Source organism: Rana temporaria, chromosome 2, assembly GCF_905171775.1.
Source record: "Rana temporaria chromosome 2, aRanTem1.1, whole genome shotgun sequence".
Classification (NCBI taxonomy): domain Eukaryota; kingdom Metazoa; phylum Chordata; class Amphibia; order Anura; family Ranidae; genus Rana; species Rana temporaria.
In genome coordinates this window covers 129,559,633-129,578,220 of record NC_053490.1, presented here as the reverse complement: position 1 = coordinate 129,578,220, position 18,588 = coordinate 129,559,633, and the positions used below count along the sequence as shown (strand labels likewise).

The window sequence follows — 18,588 nt, the reverse complement described above, 5'->3', positions numbered from 1 at the left end:
TCCTTTACATTGGAAAGGGGTGATAGGAAGAAAATACCTTATGCTGGGAGGGGTCAGAGTCCCCATTACAAGCACCAGTTGTCTTACTGCTGACTTTACTGAGTGGGGATGTCCACAGAACTATGCAGGGACCATCTCATGGGAGGTCAGAGACAGCTCAAGTAAACCCCCATCAACCTGTGAAAGAGCCCTGGTTGGGAATGTCTGGTCTACAGCAAGAATTGAAAACTGCTGATAAGTCCTCAGCGTTATCAGCTCAAAAAGCATTCTTGCTAGAGCTACAGGAATCTTTTTAAAACTTAAGCAGATATAACAAACCACATCCAATGGTATGTTTAATTGACCAAAGAGGAGCAAACCATTCATCGTGAAGTTACATCCACCATTAGACCGTCTGAAGTTATGCAACTATAATATGTATATCCGGGTACCCTATATATTCTCACCCCCCCTCAAAAACATAGCTGTGCATTAAGCAGCACGTGACTAAACCGTCACTAAAGAGCACAGGCGCGCATGTATGACGTAGGGGTGCTAAAATTAAGCTTACACTGAGGGCACAGACTGATGAAAACACAAAGTAATCAGCAAGAAACATGTTGTGCCAATGTTTTATAAAATACAGGAAGTCCAGGGTCGAACTTTTATTAGCTTGTCTGAGCAGACCTTAAAGCGGGGAATCACCCTAAAAACTAAAGAAGCCGAACTCCGGCGCCGTATAGCGCCGACTAACTCGTGACGCTCCTTATGCGACGGGGTGAGGTCATTTTCGTCATCACGTCAATCACCTGCTGGATAGGAACGCCCACTCCCGCGGGAGTCCCAACCCGGAAGCCAGGGAAGAAAATAGCTGTACGAGGTATGTACAGCAAAAAAAGAAAAACACGGCATACTGTCAATGTAGAGAGTGAGCTGGATGTAGTGTTAGAAAATCGTTTTTAGGGTGAACCCCCGCTTTAATCTTTCATTCAATGGAACCAAACTTCAGGACTTGTTGCAGTAAAGTCAAAAATCTCAAAAAAAAAAAAAAAAAAATTGCCCTGGATGCTGTAGCCTAGGCCTCACTATACACACCACTCTCTACTTTACATCCACCCAGTGTACTCTGCCACACCCCAGCACAGTAGATATAAGGAGACTGTGCGTTGTGTAGACTCAGGAACCTGGCCTGGGAGGGCGAGGGGGGGACAGACTGCAGCTAGGAGGGTGATCCCGGCCTGGTGAGTGGGGACACACTACAGCGGGGGGGTGACCCCGGCCTGGTGAGGGGGGGGCACACACACCGCAGCTAGGGAAGTGTGACCCCGGCCTGGTGAGGGGGGGCACACACACCACAGCTAGGGAAGTGTGACCCCGGCCTGGTGAGGGGGGGCACACACACACACACCACAGCTAGGGAAGTGTGACCCCGGCCTGGTGAGGGGGGGCACACACACACCACAGCTAGGGAAGTGTGACCCTAGCCTGGTGAGGGGGGGCACACACACCGCAGCTAGGGAAGTGTGACCCCGGCCTGGTGAGGGGGGGCACACACACACACACACCACAGCTAGGGAAGTGTGACCCCGGCCTGGTGAGGGGGGGCACACACACACCACAGCTAGGGAAGTGTGACCCCGGCCTGGTGAGGGGGGGCACACACACACCACAGCTAGGGAAGTGTGACCCCGGCCTGGTGAGGGGGGGCACACACACACCGCAGCTAGGGAAGTGTGACCCCGGCCTGGTGAGGGGGGGCACACACACACCGCAGCTAGGGAAGTGTGACCCCGGCCTGGTGAGGGGGAGGACACACCGCAACTAGGAAAGTGTGACCCCTTGCCTGGTGAGGTGGTACAGACCGCAGCTAGGAGGGTAAACCCCTTGCCTGGTGAGGTGGTACAGACCGCAGCTAGGAGGGTGAACCCCTTGCCTGGTGAGGTGGTACAGACCGCAGCTAGGAGGGTGAACCCCTTGCCTGGTGAGGTGGTACAGACCGCAGCTAGGAGGGTGAACCCCTTGCCTGGTGAGGTGGTACAGACCGCAGCTAGGAGGGTGAACCCAGCCTAGTAAAGGGGAGGGAGTGGAACCGCATATAGGAGGGTGAAACCGGGCCTGGTTAAGGGGGGACAGACCGCATCTAGGAGGGTGAACCCGGCCTGGTGAGAGGGTGGAAGACACACCGCATCTAGGAGAGTGGACCCGGCATGGTGAGGTGGAACAGACCGCATCTAGGAGAGTGGACCCGGCATGGTGAGGTGTGACAGACCGCATCTAGGACAGTGGACCCGGCATGGTGAGGTGTGACAGACCGCATCTAGGACAGTGGACCCGGCATGGTGAGGTGTGACAGACCGCATCTAGGAGAGTGGACCCGGCATGGTGAGGTGGAACAGACCGCATCTAGGAGAGTGGACCCGGCATGGTGAGGTGTGACAGACCGCATCTAGGACAGTGGACCCGGCATGGTGAGGTGTGACAGACCGCATCTAGGAGAGTGGACCCGGCATGGTGAGGTGGAACAGACCGCATCTAGGAGAGTGGACCCGGCATGGTGAGGTGTGACAGACCGCATCTAGGACAGTGGACCCGGCATGGTGAGGTGTGACAGACCGCATCTAGGAGAGTGGACCCGGCATGGTGAGGTGGAACAGGCCGAATCTAGGAGGGTGGACCCGGCATGGTGAGGTGGAACAGACCGCATCTAGGAGAGTGGACCCGGCATGGTGAGGTGTGACAGACCGCATCTAGGACAGTGGACCCGGCATGGTGAGGTGTGACAGACCGCATCTAGGAGGGTGGACCCGGCATGGTGAGGTGGAACAGGCCGAATCTAGGAGGGTGAATCCGGCCATACAAGGCAAGCAAAGGGACCTGGCACAACACCAGAGCTCTGATCCGCAGGACATGCATGGAGTCCGTGCTCCGGCCCCTCTGAGTACATGACAGCCAGGAGATGAATGTCACTGCCACCACCGGGGCCCCAGGTCGCCTCCAGTACGGAGCCCTCACACGGAGCAGGCCTACACCGCACAGCCCCCTCCGCTCCACCACCCCATAAACTTCCCGGCACCGGCCTCGTCCCCTTTCTCCCCCAACAAGAGCCCGCACCACACACATACGACCACCACCCCACACCTCGCTCCCTCCTCTAGCCCCGCATGGCCTCCCGGGGATTATTTACTTTGCCAGCACTCAGGATGATAACGGATACAAAAAGAGACACTTACTGTGTGAGGAGTTCAGGTCCAAGATGGCTGAAGAAAGAACGCTCAGCCCCGACTGCTTCCGGGAAATGCTGTGTAGCGGAGAAATCCTTCCGGGTCACACGCTGCTGGAGGTTCCACCTGCTGCCTGGAACATGTGCTCGACTCTATATTTGGACGCAGGCGCAGCTGTCCTCGTCCTCTATGGTTACAGGCATGCACGCTCCGCAACGCTTAGGTCCGACTGGCCCAGGATATGAATATTTCATCATTGAGCACACATTATACATCGCCGCCATTCTGAAAGACACATACATGTTTGTTTAGCCCAGTCTGCAGGTGGGGGACAATCATTTCCCAACCCATAGAGAAAAGTGCTGCATTTTAGCACATACAGGGTGCCGTGTAATTAGAATGTAAAAATAAATATTAGGTCTCTTGCACATAATACTCCTGTTTGAGCATCTACTTTTTCAGACTTGTTTTGGTATGTGCAAGAATTAACGCACATTTTCACGTGTATATGTGGTCGTGCATTTTCACGCGCACTCCACGAAAATGTATTCTCTCGTTCTGCACAATATGTAAATGAGCATTTGCGCAAAAAAAGCGTAAATTGCTGACCAAAACAGATTTTAAATATATATTATTTTTATTAAGAATGCACGGCGCTTGTTTACGTGCCTGTGTGCATTGGCATATTACAATTAATGGGCTGGTTTTAAGCTCAGTAAAAAAAAAAACCCTCACTGAGCTTTTTTTAGCTGCAGAGTACATGAGGCCCTAATGCAGACTGGACGTTTTTACAGCTGCTGTTTTTGGCTTCAGGCAGTTTTTTTCTGCAGCCAGTAAATTCCCCAGCATGTTCTCCTAGGTGTCCATGTACAAATAAGCTGTTATCAGCGTTTTTTGGTCAGGGGTGTTTTCTGGCTGGAAAACAAAAAACACAGAACTACTGCAAAATCGCTGAAACTCTGATAAAGGGCCGGTTCACACTGGTGTCAGAGATCAGATGTGATTCGCACCGCTTTACAGTGACACTCACATGCGATCTCTGTGAGCTGCGATTTCAGCCATAAAAATCGCATGGCTGAATTTGCATCAAACTCGCACAGGACCCTTTTTTTGTGTTTACACCCATGCAATTCGATTTCTGTCCGAGTTTGCAGATAACACTGCGATATGCAAACTGATTTAGGGGTGTCATTAACTTATAAATGACACTCCCAGCAGTTTGCATAGGGCAGTGTGAACTGCCGCTGGGAGACATGCAATGTGGGAACCCGCAGTGGATTCGTAAGGTTCCCACATTGCAGCATTGTGAACCGGCCCAAAAGCTTAAAACCGCAGCAATGCAGCGTTTTTGAGCCATAATCTCTTGTGGGAGTATTGGGCCAGATTCACGTACAGCGGGCGCAATTTTACGTAACCGGTTTACGTTACACCTTCGCAATTTTTCCGATTTAGTGCCCGATCCACAAAGCACTTACCTGGAAATTTGCGGCGGTGTATCGTAAACAGGTCCGGCGCAAGGCAGTCCAATTCAAATGGGGCGGGTACCATTTAAATCGGGCGCGCTCCCACGCCGGACGTACTGCACATGCTCCTGTGACAAATTTCCCGTCGTGCTTTGCGCGAAATTACGACGAGCAGACGTTTTGTGAATCGCGATGTGAAAAAAGATTTATGCCGGGAAAAATAAAAGATTTAAAAAAAATTCAAAAGCGACGCGGGAAAGACAGGCATACTTTAACATGGTGGAGTACTTTTACACCATGTTAAAGGTGCACTATCTTTGCGACGGAAATCTAACACTCGCGACGACGTAACGACGGGAAAAAGCTTCGTGGATCGCCGTAACTCCTAATTTGCATACTCGACGCTGGTTTACGACGCAAATTCCCCCCAGCGGCGGCCGCGGTACTGCATCCTAAGATCCGACAGTGTAAAACTGTCGGATCTTAGGAATATCTATGCGTAACTGATTCTATGAATCAGTCGCATAGATAGAAACAGGGATACGACGGCGTATCAGGAGAAACGCCGTCGTATCCTATTTGTGAATCTGGCCCATAGTTTTTTTGGCAGGGACATTTTCTTGGTTGAAAAAAGAAAACCCACAGAACTACTGTAAAAATGCTGTAACTCTGATAAAAGCTTAAAAAGACAGCTATTCAGCGTTTTTGAGCAATAAGCTTTTGTGGGAGTATAGTTTTGCTAAAAAAAAAAAAAAACACTACAAAACTCATTCTACAGCTACAGCTTTCTACAGCTAACGTTACTGGCGCTTTTATAATGTGCAGTGTGAATGAGGCCTACAAATAAACACAAACAACACATTAAGTCCAAAAAATAATAATAAAGTGCGTCCATCACCAGGGGCAGACTGACAACTCATGGGGCCCCCGGGCAATAGGAGATTATGGGGCCACACAGTATACACACACATACAGTATACATACACAGTATACACACACACATACAGTATACATACACAGTATACACACACATACAGTATTACATACACAGTATACACACATACACAGTATACACACACACACACATACAGTATACATACACAGTATACACACACATACAGTATTACATACACAGTATACACACATACACAGTATACACACACACATACAGTATACATACACAGTATACACACACATACAGTATTACATACACAGTATACACACATACACAGTATACACACACACACATACAGTATACATACACAGTATACACACACACACAGTATACACACACAATATACATACACACATACAGTATACATACACACACTGAAAAGGTACTGAAGAGGCGGGGCAGCTATAATCTTGGGATTTAAAAAAATATATATTTTGACATACTGTCCCTGGTTTTACTAAGAGCCCTTTCACACGTGCGGACCGTATGTCCGCATTTTCATCCGTCCGTTGCGGATGAAAACGGGACATACATTGGTCCCTATGTGATTACGGGTGTCAGCGGATGACCATCCGCTGACACCCGTAATCGTCTGCCTCCGCAAACATCCGCATTTGCGGACGGAAGAAAATACTATTTTTCTTCCGTCTGCCGGATCGGATGAACACGGACACACGGTCCGTGTTCATCCGATCCCCAATAGGGGAGAGCGGAGGAAAGACAGGGCGGTCCCTGCACAGTGTGCGGGGACCGCCCTGTCAGCTGCCAGCTCCGCGGGGATTTTACGGAGGATCCCCGCTGAGCTTTTGCGGACACACGGAGCGGATCATTACTGATCCGCCCGTGTGAAAGGGCCCTAAGGCTGGCAACCCTGATGGGGCCCCCTAGTGGCATGGGGCTCTCGGGCAGTGCCCGAGTGATCGAATAGTCAGTCCGCCCCTGTCCATCACCAATGTGCTATGATGATTATTGGTATCCTGTAATGGCACCATGTGTTCACACCTGAGCGTTTTGGGATTGCAGGCAGAATCGCAGCAAAACCCAGGATACTGGAAAATGGAATCGCGCCCAGATATAATGGAATGGAAGAATGTTACACTGCTGCTGTATTGTTAGAATATTGCCGCGTACACACAATCATTTTTCGGGTTGTAAAAAACAATGTTTTTCAGGCTCTAGAAAAAACTACGTTTTTTTCAACTGCATCATTAAAACGGCCTTGCCTACACACAATCATGAAAAAAAAAAATGCTCTAGCAAAGCGCGGTGACGTACAACATGTACGACGGCACTATAAAGGGGAAGTTCCATGCGGATGATGCCACCCTTTGGGCTGCTTTAGCCGATTTCGTGTTAGTAAAAGACGATTTGCGCTTTTCTGTGTTACAGCGTAATGAATGTGCTTACTCCATTATGAACGGTAGTTTTACCAGAACGAGCGCTCCCGTCTCATAACTTGCTTCTGAGCATGCGCAGGTTTTTCACATTGTTAAAGCCCACACACGACCATTTTTTCCAACCCGAAAAACGACAACGTTTAAAATGTTGTGACAAAATAGAGCATGTTCGAAATTTTATTTTGGCCATTTTTCAGAACCCGAAAAATGCTCTGAAGCCCACACACAATCATTTTAAATGACATTTTTTAAAAAACTTAGATTTTTACAACCCGAAAATTGATCGTGTGTACGTGGCATAAGAATCAATCTAAATATGTCTCTGCAAAAACCAGCGCTGTGATCAACAAATGATATTATTCAAAACCTAGATAGTGTCTATCAGTATATCACAATCATATGAAACAAAAAAGTGCTACCATGGTAGTGTATCCATCTAAATTAACACAATCAGTTACATATGTAAACACAAATCTGTCAAGCCTAAGTAAGAGCCCTTTCACACTGTTGCGTTTTTGCAGCGTTTTCGCGGTAAAAATAGCGCTATTAAAACGCTCCAAAAACGCCCCTCTCCATTGAAATGAATTGAAAACGCTGTAAAAACGCAGTAAAATCGCGCTATTTTAACGCTCCGCTATAGCCGTTTTTGGTGTGAAAGGGCTCTAAATGAAAGGTGAACCATATTAGCCTGCGGTCATTCAGACCTGAAACGGACAAGAAGATGCACAAGACTCCTGTGCAATTTGCTCTGCAGCTGTGTGAACTGGCTCCATTGAGAGACGGTCACAATCTTCTGACATGTGAATTGGATGCAGAGAAATCCACATGCAATTTGTGTTAGTGTGAACTCAGCCTAAATACTACCTCAGCACTACTTCTGTGAGATTTGTAATGATTTGATATGACTTCAGTGCTACTTGTGAGAGCTGCTGTCCATGTCACAGGGAGGAACAGTGATGTTATGAACAAAAGTTTAACTAGCAAAGTGTTAATATTTACCTTCTTTCAGGCTCAAGTAGTGCGGATATAGACACAGGTACGATTTGCAGTCTATGGCAGTGAAAGTCCTGAGAAAGTAATGGATGTTTTTTCACCTTAATGCATAGGATGCATTAAGGTAAAAAAACATTTAGGCCCCATGCACACGAGACGCTGCTAAACTCGAGTTCAGAGGCATTTGGGCATTTTTTTCAACTGCCCCTGAACACATTTAATGTTATCCTATGTGTCCATGCACACGATCACGTTTTTTGGCGTTTCAAAGCAGTTGGGTTTAGGGACGTTTTTCCAAACCCAAAATTTTGGGTTCAGAAGCTTTCAGCTTTTGCGTTTTAGACGCAAATCACGGCAAAACGCCGCTAAACGCGGCAAAACACGGCACAAATAGTTTGATTCTGAGCTTGGGGAGGGTCTACAGTGTTTTGGGGATAAACGCTGACAGCCGCAAATCGCGGTAAAACGCTGCAAATCGCGGCACAACGCCGCGCAATTCGCGGCAAAAACGGGCGTTTTAAATGCCGGTTTTTGCCTTTGAAAAGCTGAGATTAGAGGCGTTTGTAATAGCGTCTCATGTGCATGGGGCCTTACCTTTACAACCCCTTTAAAGTGCTGTCACAATGAATAGTGCAAGAATTCCTATCATCTGTGCCCAGTCTTGCCACAAAGAGTTAATCCAGCTCTGAGCAATCCTCTTTTCTTTTTTCAGTGAGATAAACGGACAAACAGGAGAAAACTTGTGTCTGTTCTTCCCCCTTTCAGTGAATGACAGGTTATTTACATTTTTGCGATTCAGCACTGCGTCGCTTTAACTGACAATTGCGCAGTCGTGCGACGTGGCTCCTAAACAAAATTGACGTCCTTTTTACCCTCAGATAGAGCTTTCTTTTGGTGGTATTTAATCATCTCTGTGGTTTTTATTTTTTGCGCTATTAACAAAAATAGAGCGACAATTTTGAAAAAAATGCAATATTTTTTACTTTTTGTTATAATAAATATCCCCAAAAATATATAGAAAAACATTTTTTTTCCTCAGTTTAGGCCGATACGTATTCTTCTACATATTTTTGGTAAAAAAAAAAAAAAATCGCAATAAGTATTTATTGATTGGTTTGCGCAAAAGTTATAGCGTCTACAAAATAGGGGATAGTTTTATTAATATTTTTTTTTTTACTAGTAATGGCGGTGATCAGCGATTTTTGGCAAAGGGCAGCAGATTTTCTCCAGAATTTGATGCTATTTGCCCCATCCATTTCTCCCTCTAACCTGACATGCTCCAGTCCCTGCTGCAGAGAAACACACCCATATCAGAATATTACCGCCTCTAGAATGGTGAGGTGTATTGGATTTCCGCCAGACATATGGTTTGGGGTTGAGGCCAAATAATCCAATTTTAGTCTCATCTGACCACCTTAACCACTTAAGGACCACCTCCTGCACATTTACATCGGCAGAATGGCACAGCTGGGCACGTACAGGTACGCGGACCCAATCGCCGCTGGAGTCCCGCGATCGGTCCCCGGAGCTGAAGAACGGGGAGAGCCGCGTGTAAACACAGCTTCCCCGTTCTTCACTGTGGCGTCATCGATCGTGTGATCCCTTTTATAGGGATACACAATCGATGATGTCACACCTACAGCTACACCCCCCTACAGTTGTAAACACACATGAGGTCACACATACCCCATCAGCGCCCCCTGTGGTTAACTCCCAAACTGCAACTGTAATTTTCACAGTAAACAATGCATTTTAAATGCATTTTTTGCTGTGAAAATGACAATGGTCCCAAAAATGTGTCAAAATTGTCCAAAGTGTCCGCCATAATGTCGCAGTCACGAAAAAAAATCGATGATCGCCGCCATTAGTAGTAAAAAAATTAATAAAAATGCATTAAAACTATCCCCTATTTTGTAAACGCTATAAATTTTGCGCAAACCAACCGATAAAACGCTTATTGCAATTTTTTTTACCAAAAATAGGTAGAAGAATACGTATCGGCCTAAACTGAGGAAAATAAATGTTTTTTTATATATTTTTGGGGGATATTTATTATAGCAAAAAGTAAAAAATATTGCATTTTTTTCAAAATTGTCGCTCTATTTTTGTTTATAGCGCAAAAAATAAAAACCGCAGAGGTGATCAAATACCACCAAAAGAAAGCTCTATTTGTGGGGAAAAAAGGACGCCAATTTTGTTTGGGAGCCACGTCGCACTGCGTCTGTTAAAGCGATGCAGTGCCGAATCGCAAAACCTAGCCGGGTCCTTTAGCTGCATTTTGGTCCGGGTCTTAAGTGGTTAAACGCACCTTGAAGATTCTGAGGCCACATGGAAAAAGGTGTTATGGGCAGATGATGACTCACAGAAGATGTTATAAGGAGGCAGAAAAACAGTTAGGGATCATTTACACTTGCTTTGGCTTCAACATGCTTTAATGATACGTTTTTGATACTTCGTGGTGCTCTTTTGAAGCCTGACAGATGCCTTGCGTGCGTGCGTGCGTGCGCGTGTATATATCTCATACCTGCAATTTTTCCAAAACAAAGCAAAGCTAAAGCTGAATTAATGCTTCTCAAAAGCGGCAGGTGCTTCAAGCAAGCTTTGTCATTGAGTTCTATGGAGGCTTTGAAGCACCACTAAAGCTACATAGGGTATAATTTTTTTTTTTAAAGCGAAGCCAAAGCAAAGGTGTAAACAGGACTGTAAGCTAACCATTTTATTTAATACCAGGGGGCTTTGACTGGCATTCAGAGAGCTTTAACAAAGCGTGTGCAAAGCAGTGTTTTGAAGCAAGTGTAAACTAGCCCTTAGAAATTATTATAAATTTGATTACAGGGCCATTAAAGTAAAACTAAAGCTTATATTTTAAAAACTGCAAGCAAGCTACAATATGACACACATACATGCATGTTTGTAGTCTGTGCGCATGCTGACAGACTCCCATGTGTATATGCAGGATGACAAATTCTCCAGTGGGCTGATCAAAAGGCAAAATCTCAGCTCCTAAAAGTAGCCCAGGGAGATCACCTCTGGGTTTTTTATGTTTTTGCGATAAAAATGAAAAACCCCAAATTTGGGGGGGAAAAAGCTCCAATATTTTTCACGTACTCCGCTACAAAACATAGCCAAAAAATAAATAAAAAATTCTTCATACATTTTGGCCAAAATGTATTCTGCTACATGTCTTTGATGTTAAAAAAAAAAAATATCACAATAAGTGCATACTAATTGGCTTGCATGAAAGTTATGTCTACAAACTATAGATTTTTTTATTTTTTATTCTATTAGCGTAATCAGCAACTTATAATGGGGCTGGGATAATGTGGAGGGCAATCTGAAACTGACACTGGGGGGGTGCACACGGTCACTGTGCTAAGGACACTGGCTGGGAAGGTGTTTAACCACTTAACCCCCAGACCATATTGCTGGTCAAAGACCAGAGCACTTTTTGCGATTCGGCACTGCGTCGCTTTAACTAACAATTGCGCGGTCGTGCGAGATGGCTCCAAAACAAAATTGGCGTCCTTTGTCCCCCACAAATAGAGCTTTCTTTTGGTGGTATTTGATCACCTTTGCGGTTTTTAGTTTTTGCTCTATAAACAAAAATAGAGCAACAATTTTGAAAAAAATGAATATTTTTTGCTGCAATAAATATCCCCCAAAAATATATAAAAAAAAACATTTGTTTTCCTCAGTTTAGGCCGATACGTATTCGTCTACATATTTTTCGTAAAAAAAAACAAAAAAAAACGCAATAAGCGTTTATTGATTGGTTTGCGCAAAGTAATGGCGGCGATCAGCGATTTTTTTTCGATACTGCGACATTATGGCGGACACTTCTGACACATTTTTGGGACCATTGGCATTTTTATAGCGATCAGTGCTATAAAAATGCATTGGATTACTATAAAAATGCCACTGACAGTGAAGGGGTCAACACTAGGGGGCGGGGAAAGGGTTAAGTATGTTCCCTGGGTGTGTTCTAACTGTAGGGGGGGTGGCCTCACTAGGGGAAATGACTGATCTTCTGTTCATACATTGTATTGCATTTCTCTCCCTGACAGGACCAGGAGCTGTGTGTTTACACATACAGCTCCCGGTCCCCGCTCTGTAATGAGTGATCGCGTGTGCCCGGCGGCGATCGCACCTGCCGGGCACTCGCTCGGGAGTTGGGGGCGAGCGGGGGGCGCCCCTAGTGGCCTGCACGAGAGCCGACGTATAGCTACGGGCTCTCGCGCAGGGGAGCCGAACTGCGGCGGCTGGTCGGCAAGCAGTTAAATCTAGGGGTTAAGTATGTGCCTATGTGGATTATGTGTAAAGTGTGCAGCTTTTACTTCTAGATCTCCAAGTTTCTCATCCCTGTAGTAGCAGAGAGATCGTTCTCTGTACAGAGCTCTGGGATGTGATTGTACAATCAGCAAGTCCTGGCAGCGAGTCATTGGCTGGGACTTGCTGAGAGGCTCCGACTGTGTACAATCACAACGGGTGCCACACATGCATGCTCCCTAAACCCAGAAGCAGGCAGTGACGTACGAGGCAAGTTGCTTTGCCTACAATGGCCTCAGTACATTGTGGGCGAGTGGTCAGGAAGTGGTTAAGTACTAGATTCCTATGGATTATTTTAAGGAAAAGATCTTTTAACATCACTTTAAGTGGGCTTTAATGCCCACGAGGCGGAGTAGCTTCTTTTTTTCCCCATAAGACCAAAGTGATTGGTTCTCACAGCAGTCACATGATCAGCAGCCAATTTGGCTGGCTTCCAATCAGAACCCTTGACCAAAGAGTTGTTGGTGACAGCTGTGTGCTGGGAGTGGGCTCTCAGTGTACAACCTCAAACCACCTTAAACATATGTGTGAGGCAGACGGGCATTAGGCTGGGTTCACACTAGTGCAAATTAGATGCGTGTTTCTCAGCATCCAATTTGCATGACAGGAGATTGTGACCGGCTCTCTATGGAGCCGGTTCACATATCTCTGTGTTGGTTGCAGAGCGAATTACAAAGGAGTCCTGTGCGTCTTTGGGTCCGTTTCAGGACCAAATTCAGCCCGAGTTGTCCCTAAAACAAAAAAATAGGGATGCCCTGGACCCCTGCTGCGAGCCACATGCAGCTTAGATGTGAACCCAGCCTTAAATGAAAAGCACAAGGTATATGGCACAATCACAGATGTACACAAACTCAGTAACCCTATACAGTCCTATAGTAAGGTGCTATAAATAGCCATAATACATAAGGTCCATAATACAAGTTTATGACACAAAAGGCTGGGGTTGCTGGGGGCATAGACCATTCCATAACAGACAATCACCAAAAGATAGAGTAAAGAAATGACTTACAGAGGAAATAGGCAGACGTGTGTATGAGGATTGGAACACCATATCTTTTAGGACCCTGTAAGGTCAAAGCCTGGGATAGTACCAGCACAGTATGCACATCAGACACAAACTTCTCCTTTGTTGAAGTAATAGATGCAGCCTGTGGGTCTTCTGTGAAAACTGTGCTTGATGGCTGCACCAAGACCTGGTCTGAATAAAGCGGCAGATTTTAACAATTACACCAAGATAATTGTCTTGGAAGTCAGCAGAGCTAAGAAAATACATCAATCCTCCTATGGACACTAGTAAAACTGAGCATGCTAGATGTGAGATGGATTAGAATTATTCGTGTGCACCTTTATTAGATCCTTTGGATAGCATCTTGTGGACATACAGGCTCCCTGCAGGCTTTTCATTGCAGATTTAAGGCTTCATGCACACGGGACATTGTTCAACCTCTCCTAATTGCGCTAACTTGACATCTAGAAACCGGGTCTAAAAACATTAGTTTAGCCACATGCCGCGTTTTTTTCTTTTTGGTTAAACCGAAAAACGTCTAAACGAACCGCTGCTAAACGCAGAGTTGCCACATTTAGCCACGTTTGGTGATTGAAATGCCTCTAAACGCATTTTTTTTGGTTACAGAGAAAGCCTCTAAACTCAACTGCCTAAGAAATGACCCTGTGTACACATACTGATAAGAGGAAAGTTCAGGAGCAGTTAAAAAAAAAAAAATGCCAAACTGCTCCTAAACATCCGTTTACCAGCAGCAGTGTACATGAGGCCTTAGGAGTGAGTGCTCATTACTGATTAATTTGACAAACACAGGAACTTAAAAAGCAGAACTTCAGTAATTTTTTTCATCTTTCAAATCTTCTGCCCTTGTTGTTTTAACTTTGGATAGTAAAAAGTTTTTTTCTGACAGTAAAAGACCTTATATAGCCCACTTCCTGTTTCTTGTCTGGTAAAAAGCCTAGGCTGATGACATCATGCACAGCTCACTCTCCTGAGTTTGCCGGGGGGGGGGGGGTAGTCATAAGAGGGCCAATGAGAGCTGCAAGTGTATCTGTAAATCCAGGAATTGGACAGCAGCTTCAGCTGCTCACAGTTAAAACGGATGCAGCGAGACTCAGTGGATTGAGATTCATGCAGCATATTTAGCAAGTACAGAATCAAAGATTTATTATAGAATATATATAAAAAAATGCAGCGGCTGGAGGGAAGCTTCAGAACGGCAGAGATGTTTTTATTACAAAATTATGTGAGCAGACTGCAGTTCCTCTTTAAGCTTGTAGTATCATACAATAGGGAAAATACTTAGGACTCTTCTGGGAAATGTATTATGATCCATTTTATTTAGATCCTAAATAAAATCATTGTGGTTTTATACTCTTCTCTACAGGAGGACCGGCTTTTAGCCCCACCTGGTGGATAAATGTAGGCACACCTGGAAAGACACATCTCATATATACATTTGTTACAGTAACTCCTTGCCTCTTCATCATTTGGAGGTAGGGATCCTCTTTTGGGAGACTATTGGTAGACATAGCCTTTATCACACATGTATAGTAAACAAATGATGTAGCTATAACAATGTTTGTGCGATATTGTTTGAATCTATTTTGCCAATAGTATCACCACACATTTTCCTGAAGAAGCCTGAACAGGCAAAACGTGTTGAACATCATGCATGATGAATCACACTTTATTACTGTACAATATGCTTTTAATACAAAATTACAAAAAAATTGGAACAAATATTTCTGTGCATTTATGTGTCCGTGCACCTAAAAAAGTCCCATATTTCTCCCATTTGCCTCTAGTTCTTTATTAAAAGGGATGTCGATGCCTCTGTTTCTGTGTAAACTGGTCTTGTCCATGCAATTTTTATTAGTGAAGTTATAAATTGTAAAGAGCAGGCAGTGACCCAGGATGTAGCATACATCTTATGAGATTTAGCCATTTGTAACAAAGCACATTTCTTTGATATTGCACTGACTGGCCATTCCATAAGACCCCTTTCACACTGGGTCATTTTGCAGGCACTATTGCGCCAAAAATGGCACCTACAAACCGACCCTAAACAGCCGCTTCTGTGTCTCCAGTGTGAAAGCCCAGAGGGCTGCGCTAGCAGGACAGTTAAAAAAAAGTCCTGCTAGCTGCATCTTTGGAACGGTGTGTATACTGCTCCTCCACCGCTCCTGCCGATTGAAATCACCGCGGCTATACAGCCAGCAATGCGCCTCTGCAGAGGCGCTTTGCGGTGGTTTTTAACCCTTTCTCGGCTGCTAGCGGGCGTAAAACCAACCCGCTCACGGCTGAATAGAGCCGCGAAATTGGCGGCAAAACAACGCTAAAAATAGCGACGCTTTACCGCCGAAGCCGCCCCAGTGTCAAAGGGGCCCAAGATACTTTCACACAGTTGTCACTCTACCTTGCCTTGAATTACTATCACCACTGCTCCCTGCATCTTCCCACTTTTACAGAAAAGTCCATATGTATTACAGTTAAAACTAACGCAACAGCTGTGAATTTTCCATTAGCATGAAATGAATTCCATGAATGTGTTTATACATGTAATTAGCACATATGTACCAAACTATATGATAATTTATTTATAAAACATACAACTTGACAGAAAGTTTATTTTACAGGGTACAAAAGTAATTTCAAAAGTATATTGTATTCCTCCTGGACAGTTGTTCAGCAGCGATGGATCAATCAGATATGAAACAATTTTTTATATTTAAAATTTCAGACAGAAAACTCCAATGCTTGGCTGTTGACACTAAAGATGTGCAGGCACAATCCAGTCATTTGAAAATATTTTTCAGGCGCTTACACCTACAAAATTTAATTGCCCAGGCATACATACTTTCAGAAAGTCGAGTGCATCTGGGCAGCTCTGGCAGTCATATCTCTGGGGCAAAAAAAAAGGTGTCAGAAATAAAACTAATCATCTCCTGTATGTGGCTCAGAGTACTTACAAAAACGTACAGATGTATCTTTGGAAAGATCCTTGGAGAGTCAAGTAGACTTCTAAAATGCAGTAACCCGAAGCAATGAGTTATTGCACCATTAACTAATCTACTTGATATGGGTTAATGAACTCCTCATTCTCCTATTAAAAGAAGTCCAATACACAAAGATTATTATGTTGCTGTAAAGCCCCTGATAAATGGCAGAAAACTTTAAAACTCCCGCTTCAGATCTAAAAATAAAAGGGAAAAAGCTAAATTTTAGTATGGTATATTCCAAAACATACATTTCCATATACAAAATTTTCCAAAAGTACAACTTGAGAAGTCACATACTGTACATCAAAATATGAAATTAATGAATAAGTACAGTACATTGTGAAAATTGAGGGTCCAAGTCACAATGGGGTTCATTTATTAAAACAGTGCAAAATATGGTGCAGCTGTGCAGACAAACCAATCAGCTTCCATTTCTTTTGTCAAAGCTTAATTGAACAAGCTGAAGTTAGAACCCAATTGGCTACCATGCACAGCTGTACCGGATTTTGCAGTTTTAGTAATTAACTTCACTATATTCCGTGCCATGCAATAGGAATGTTTACCATCAAACAAAAAAAAGGGACCACAGAAAAGAAATGCAACCTATAAATTGATGATGTGCTGACAACAAACTGATATTGTTTCAGATATAAATGATCAACAAAAAGTGCCTGCAAGTACCCCTTTTCCACCCCAGTGTCCTGAGGCTCTCAACCCATCATAATCACCTATTGTCCCATGATCAAAGCCCTGCCAAAACCCCAACTTCCACACATCAATGTATTGCACAGTCTCTCCATGGATATGAAATGGTAACTGATCATCATGCTTGTGTGTGTGTGTACGTACTACTTACTCGGTTCCTACAGGTGCGCCCCCCCCCCCCCTGTGGTGTCACATTTGGCACCTTTCAGGGGGGAGCAGATACCTGTCTAATACAGGCATTTGCTCCCCCTTCCGGGCATAAATATTCACGCCACGTCCAGCCTCTCCCCCGTCACCCTGCATGCGCAGTAGGGAACAAGGAAGTGAAGCCAGAAAGCTTCACTTTGATTCCCTTACTGAAGATGGCAGCGGCAGCACCCGAGAAACAGATCGGCTTTGGGTGCCGACATTGCTTTAAGTTTGTCAGAACTTCGCTTTAAGTGCCCCCCCTCCCCCCAAATACAGTGTGACAAAGCATTTCAATGATCACCATTTTATTCTCTAGGGCAGAGGTTCTCAACCTTCCTAGTGCCGTGACCTCTTGATAAAATTTCCTGAGTTGTGGGGACCCCTATCAGAAAAATTATTTTTGTAGTGTGGGTTGTCGGCACCCAAGGCAAGATGAGTAATGTGCGCCCTTAACCCATGGAAATTTAGCGTTCCCCGAGTTCCTTCCACTCATACATTATTAAAACCCCTTATGGTACATTTTAGGATGTACAACTCTTTGTTCTCCTTTCTTTCCCTTTCATCTCTCTATGCCAATTGTTTTTCTTTTTTACCCCCTCTCGTCGTCTTTGCTCTCTTTTTCTTTCTCTCCCTTTTTCTTTGTTCATCTCCCTCTTTACCTCTCACTTCCATGTATTCTCAATTTTTTCCTTCTCTTACCACTTGGTGTATGTGGGGGGGGGGGGGGGGGGGTAGATTTGACTGGGATAAGTGGCAGTGCTGGGGGGAGTTCTGATTAGCAAAATGAGGTGCTCTTGATCAAGGTCATATGCTGGCTGATCTGAGAACTGTAGTGGGGACTTTTAATGGCAACTATAAATCGAGGTAGTGTTACTCATTGTGTCTCCAGCTTTACTGCGTCTCTGACTTTGCGGTGTCTCATAGCAGTGTCACCAATTCCGAAATCAGGAGATAGAGTCTCTCCAGTCCCTCCCACTTCACATTCCTCACCAGTCAGCTGACCTCTAGTCTCTACCCCCCAGCCATGCCGTAAACTGCATGGGCGCCTGCGAATAGACTAAGTGGGCGGCCGCGAAAAGTCTGGGAGAGCAGCGCAGGCTTCAGGAACAGCCCAGGATTTGGTGACCCCTGGCAAATCGTAGCTATATATATATATATATATATATATATATATATATATATATATATATATATATATATATATATATATATATATATATATATATATATATATATATATATATATATATATATATATATATATATATATATATATATATATATATATATATATATATATACATATACATACATACATACATACATACATATATATATATATATATATATATATA

The 18,588-nt window shown here is 44.5% G+C and overlaps 2 protein-coding genes across 42 annotated transcripts in view; both read right to left on the bottom strand.

Moving 5' to 3' along the window:
* Positions 1–3,321, bottom strand: part of NACA (nascent polypeptide associated complex subunit alpha) — a 45,771-nt gene extending 42,450 nt beyond the window's left edge. For 21 of the 41 annotated variants that reach the window (XM_040340985.1, XM_040340988.1, XM_040340989.1 and 18 more), the window contains exon 1: positions 3,210–3,321. The gene's annotated coding sequence lies outside the window, so the exon portion shown is untranslated. The remainder of the gene's footprint in view (positions 1–3,209) is intronic. The other 20 variants (XM_040341012.1, XM_040341011.1, XM_040341013.1 and 17 more) reach the window with 3 other exon arrangements.
* A 12,572-nt stretch (positions 3,322–15,893) lies between these two features.
* Positions 15,894–18,588, bottom strand: part of PRIM1 (DNA primase subunit 1) — a 26,416-nt gene continuing 23,721 nt past the window's right edge. Inside the window, exon 13 of the mRNA XM_040340984.1 lies at positions 15,894–16,533. Within this exon, the coding sequence (XP_040196918.1) occupies positions 16,514–16,533 (20 nt within the window). The 3' untranslated portion in view covers positions 15,894–16,513. The remainder of the gene's footprint in view (positions 16,534–18,588) is intronic.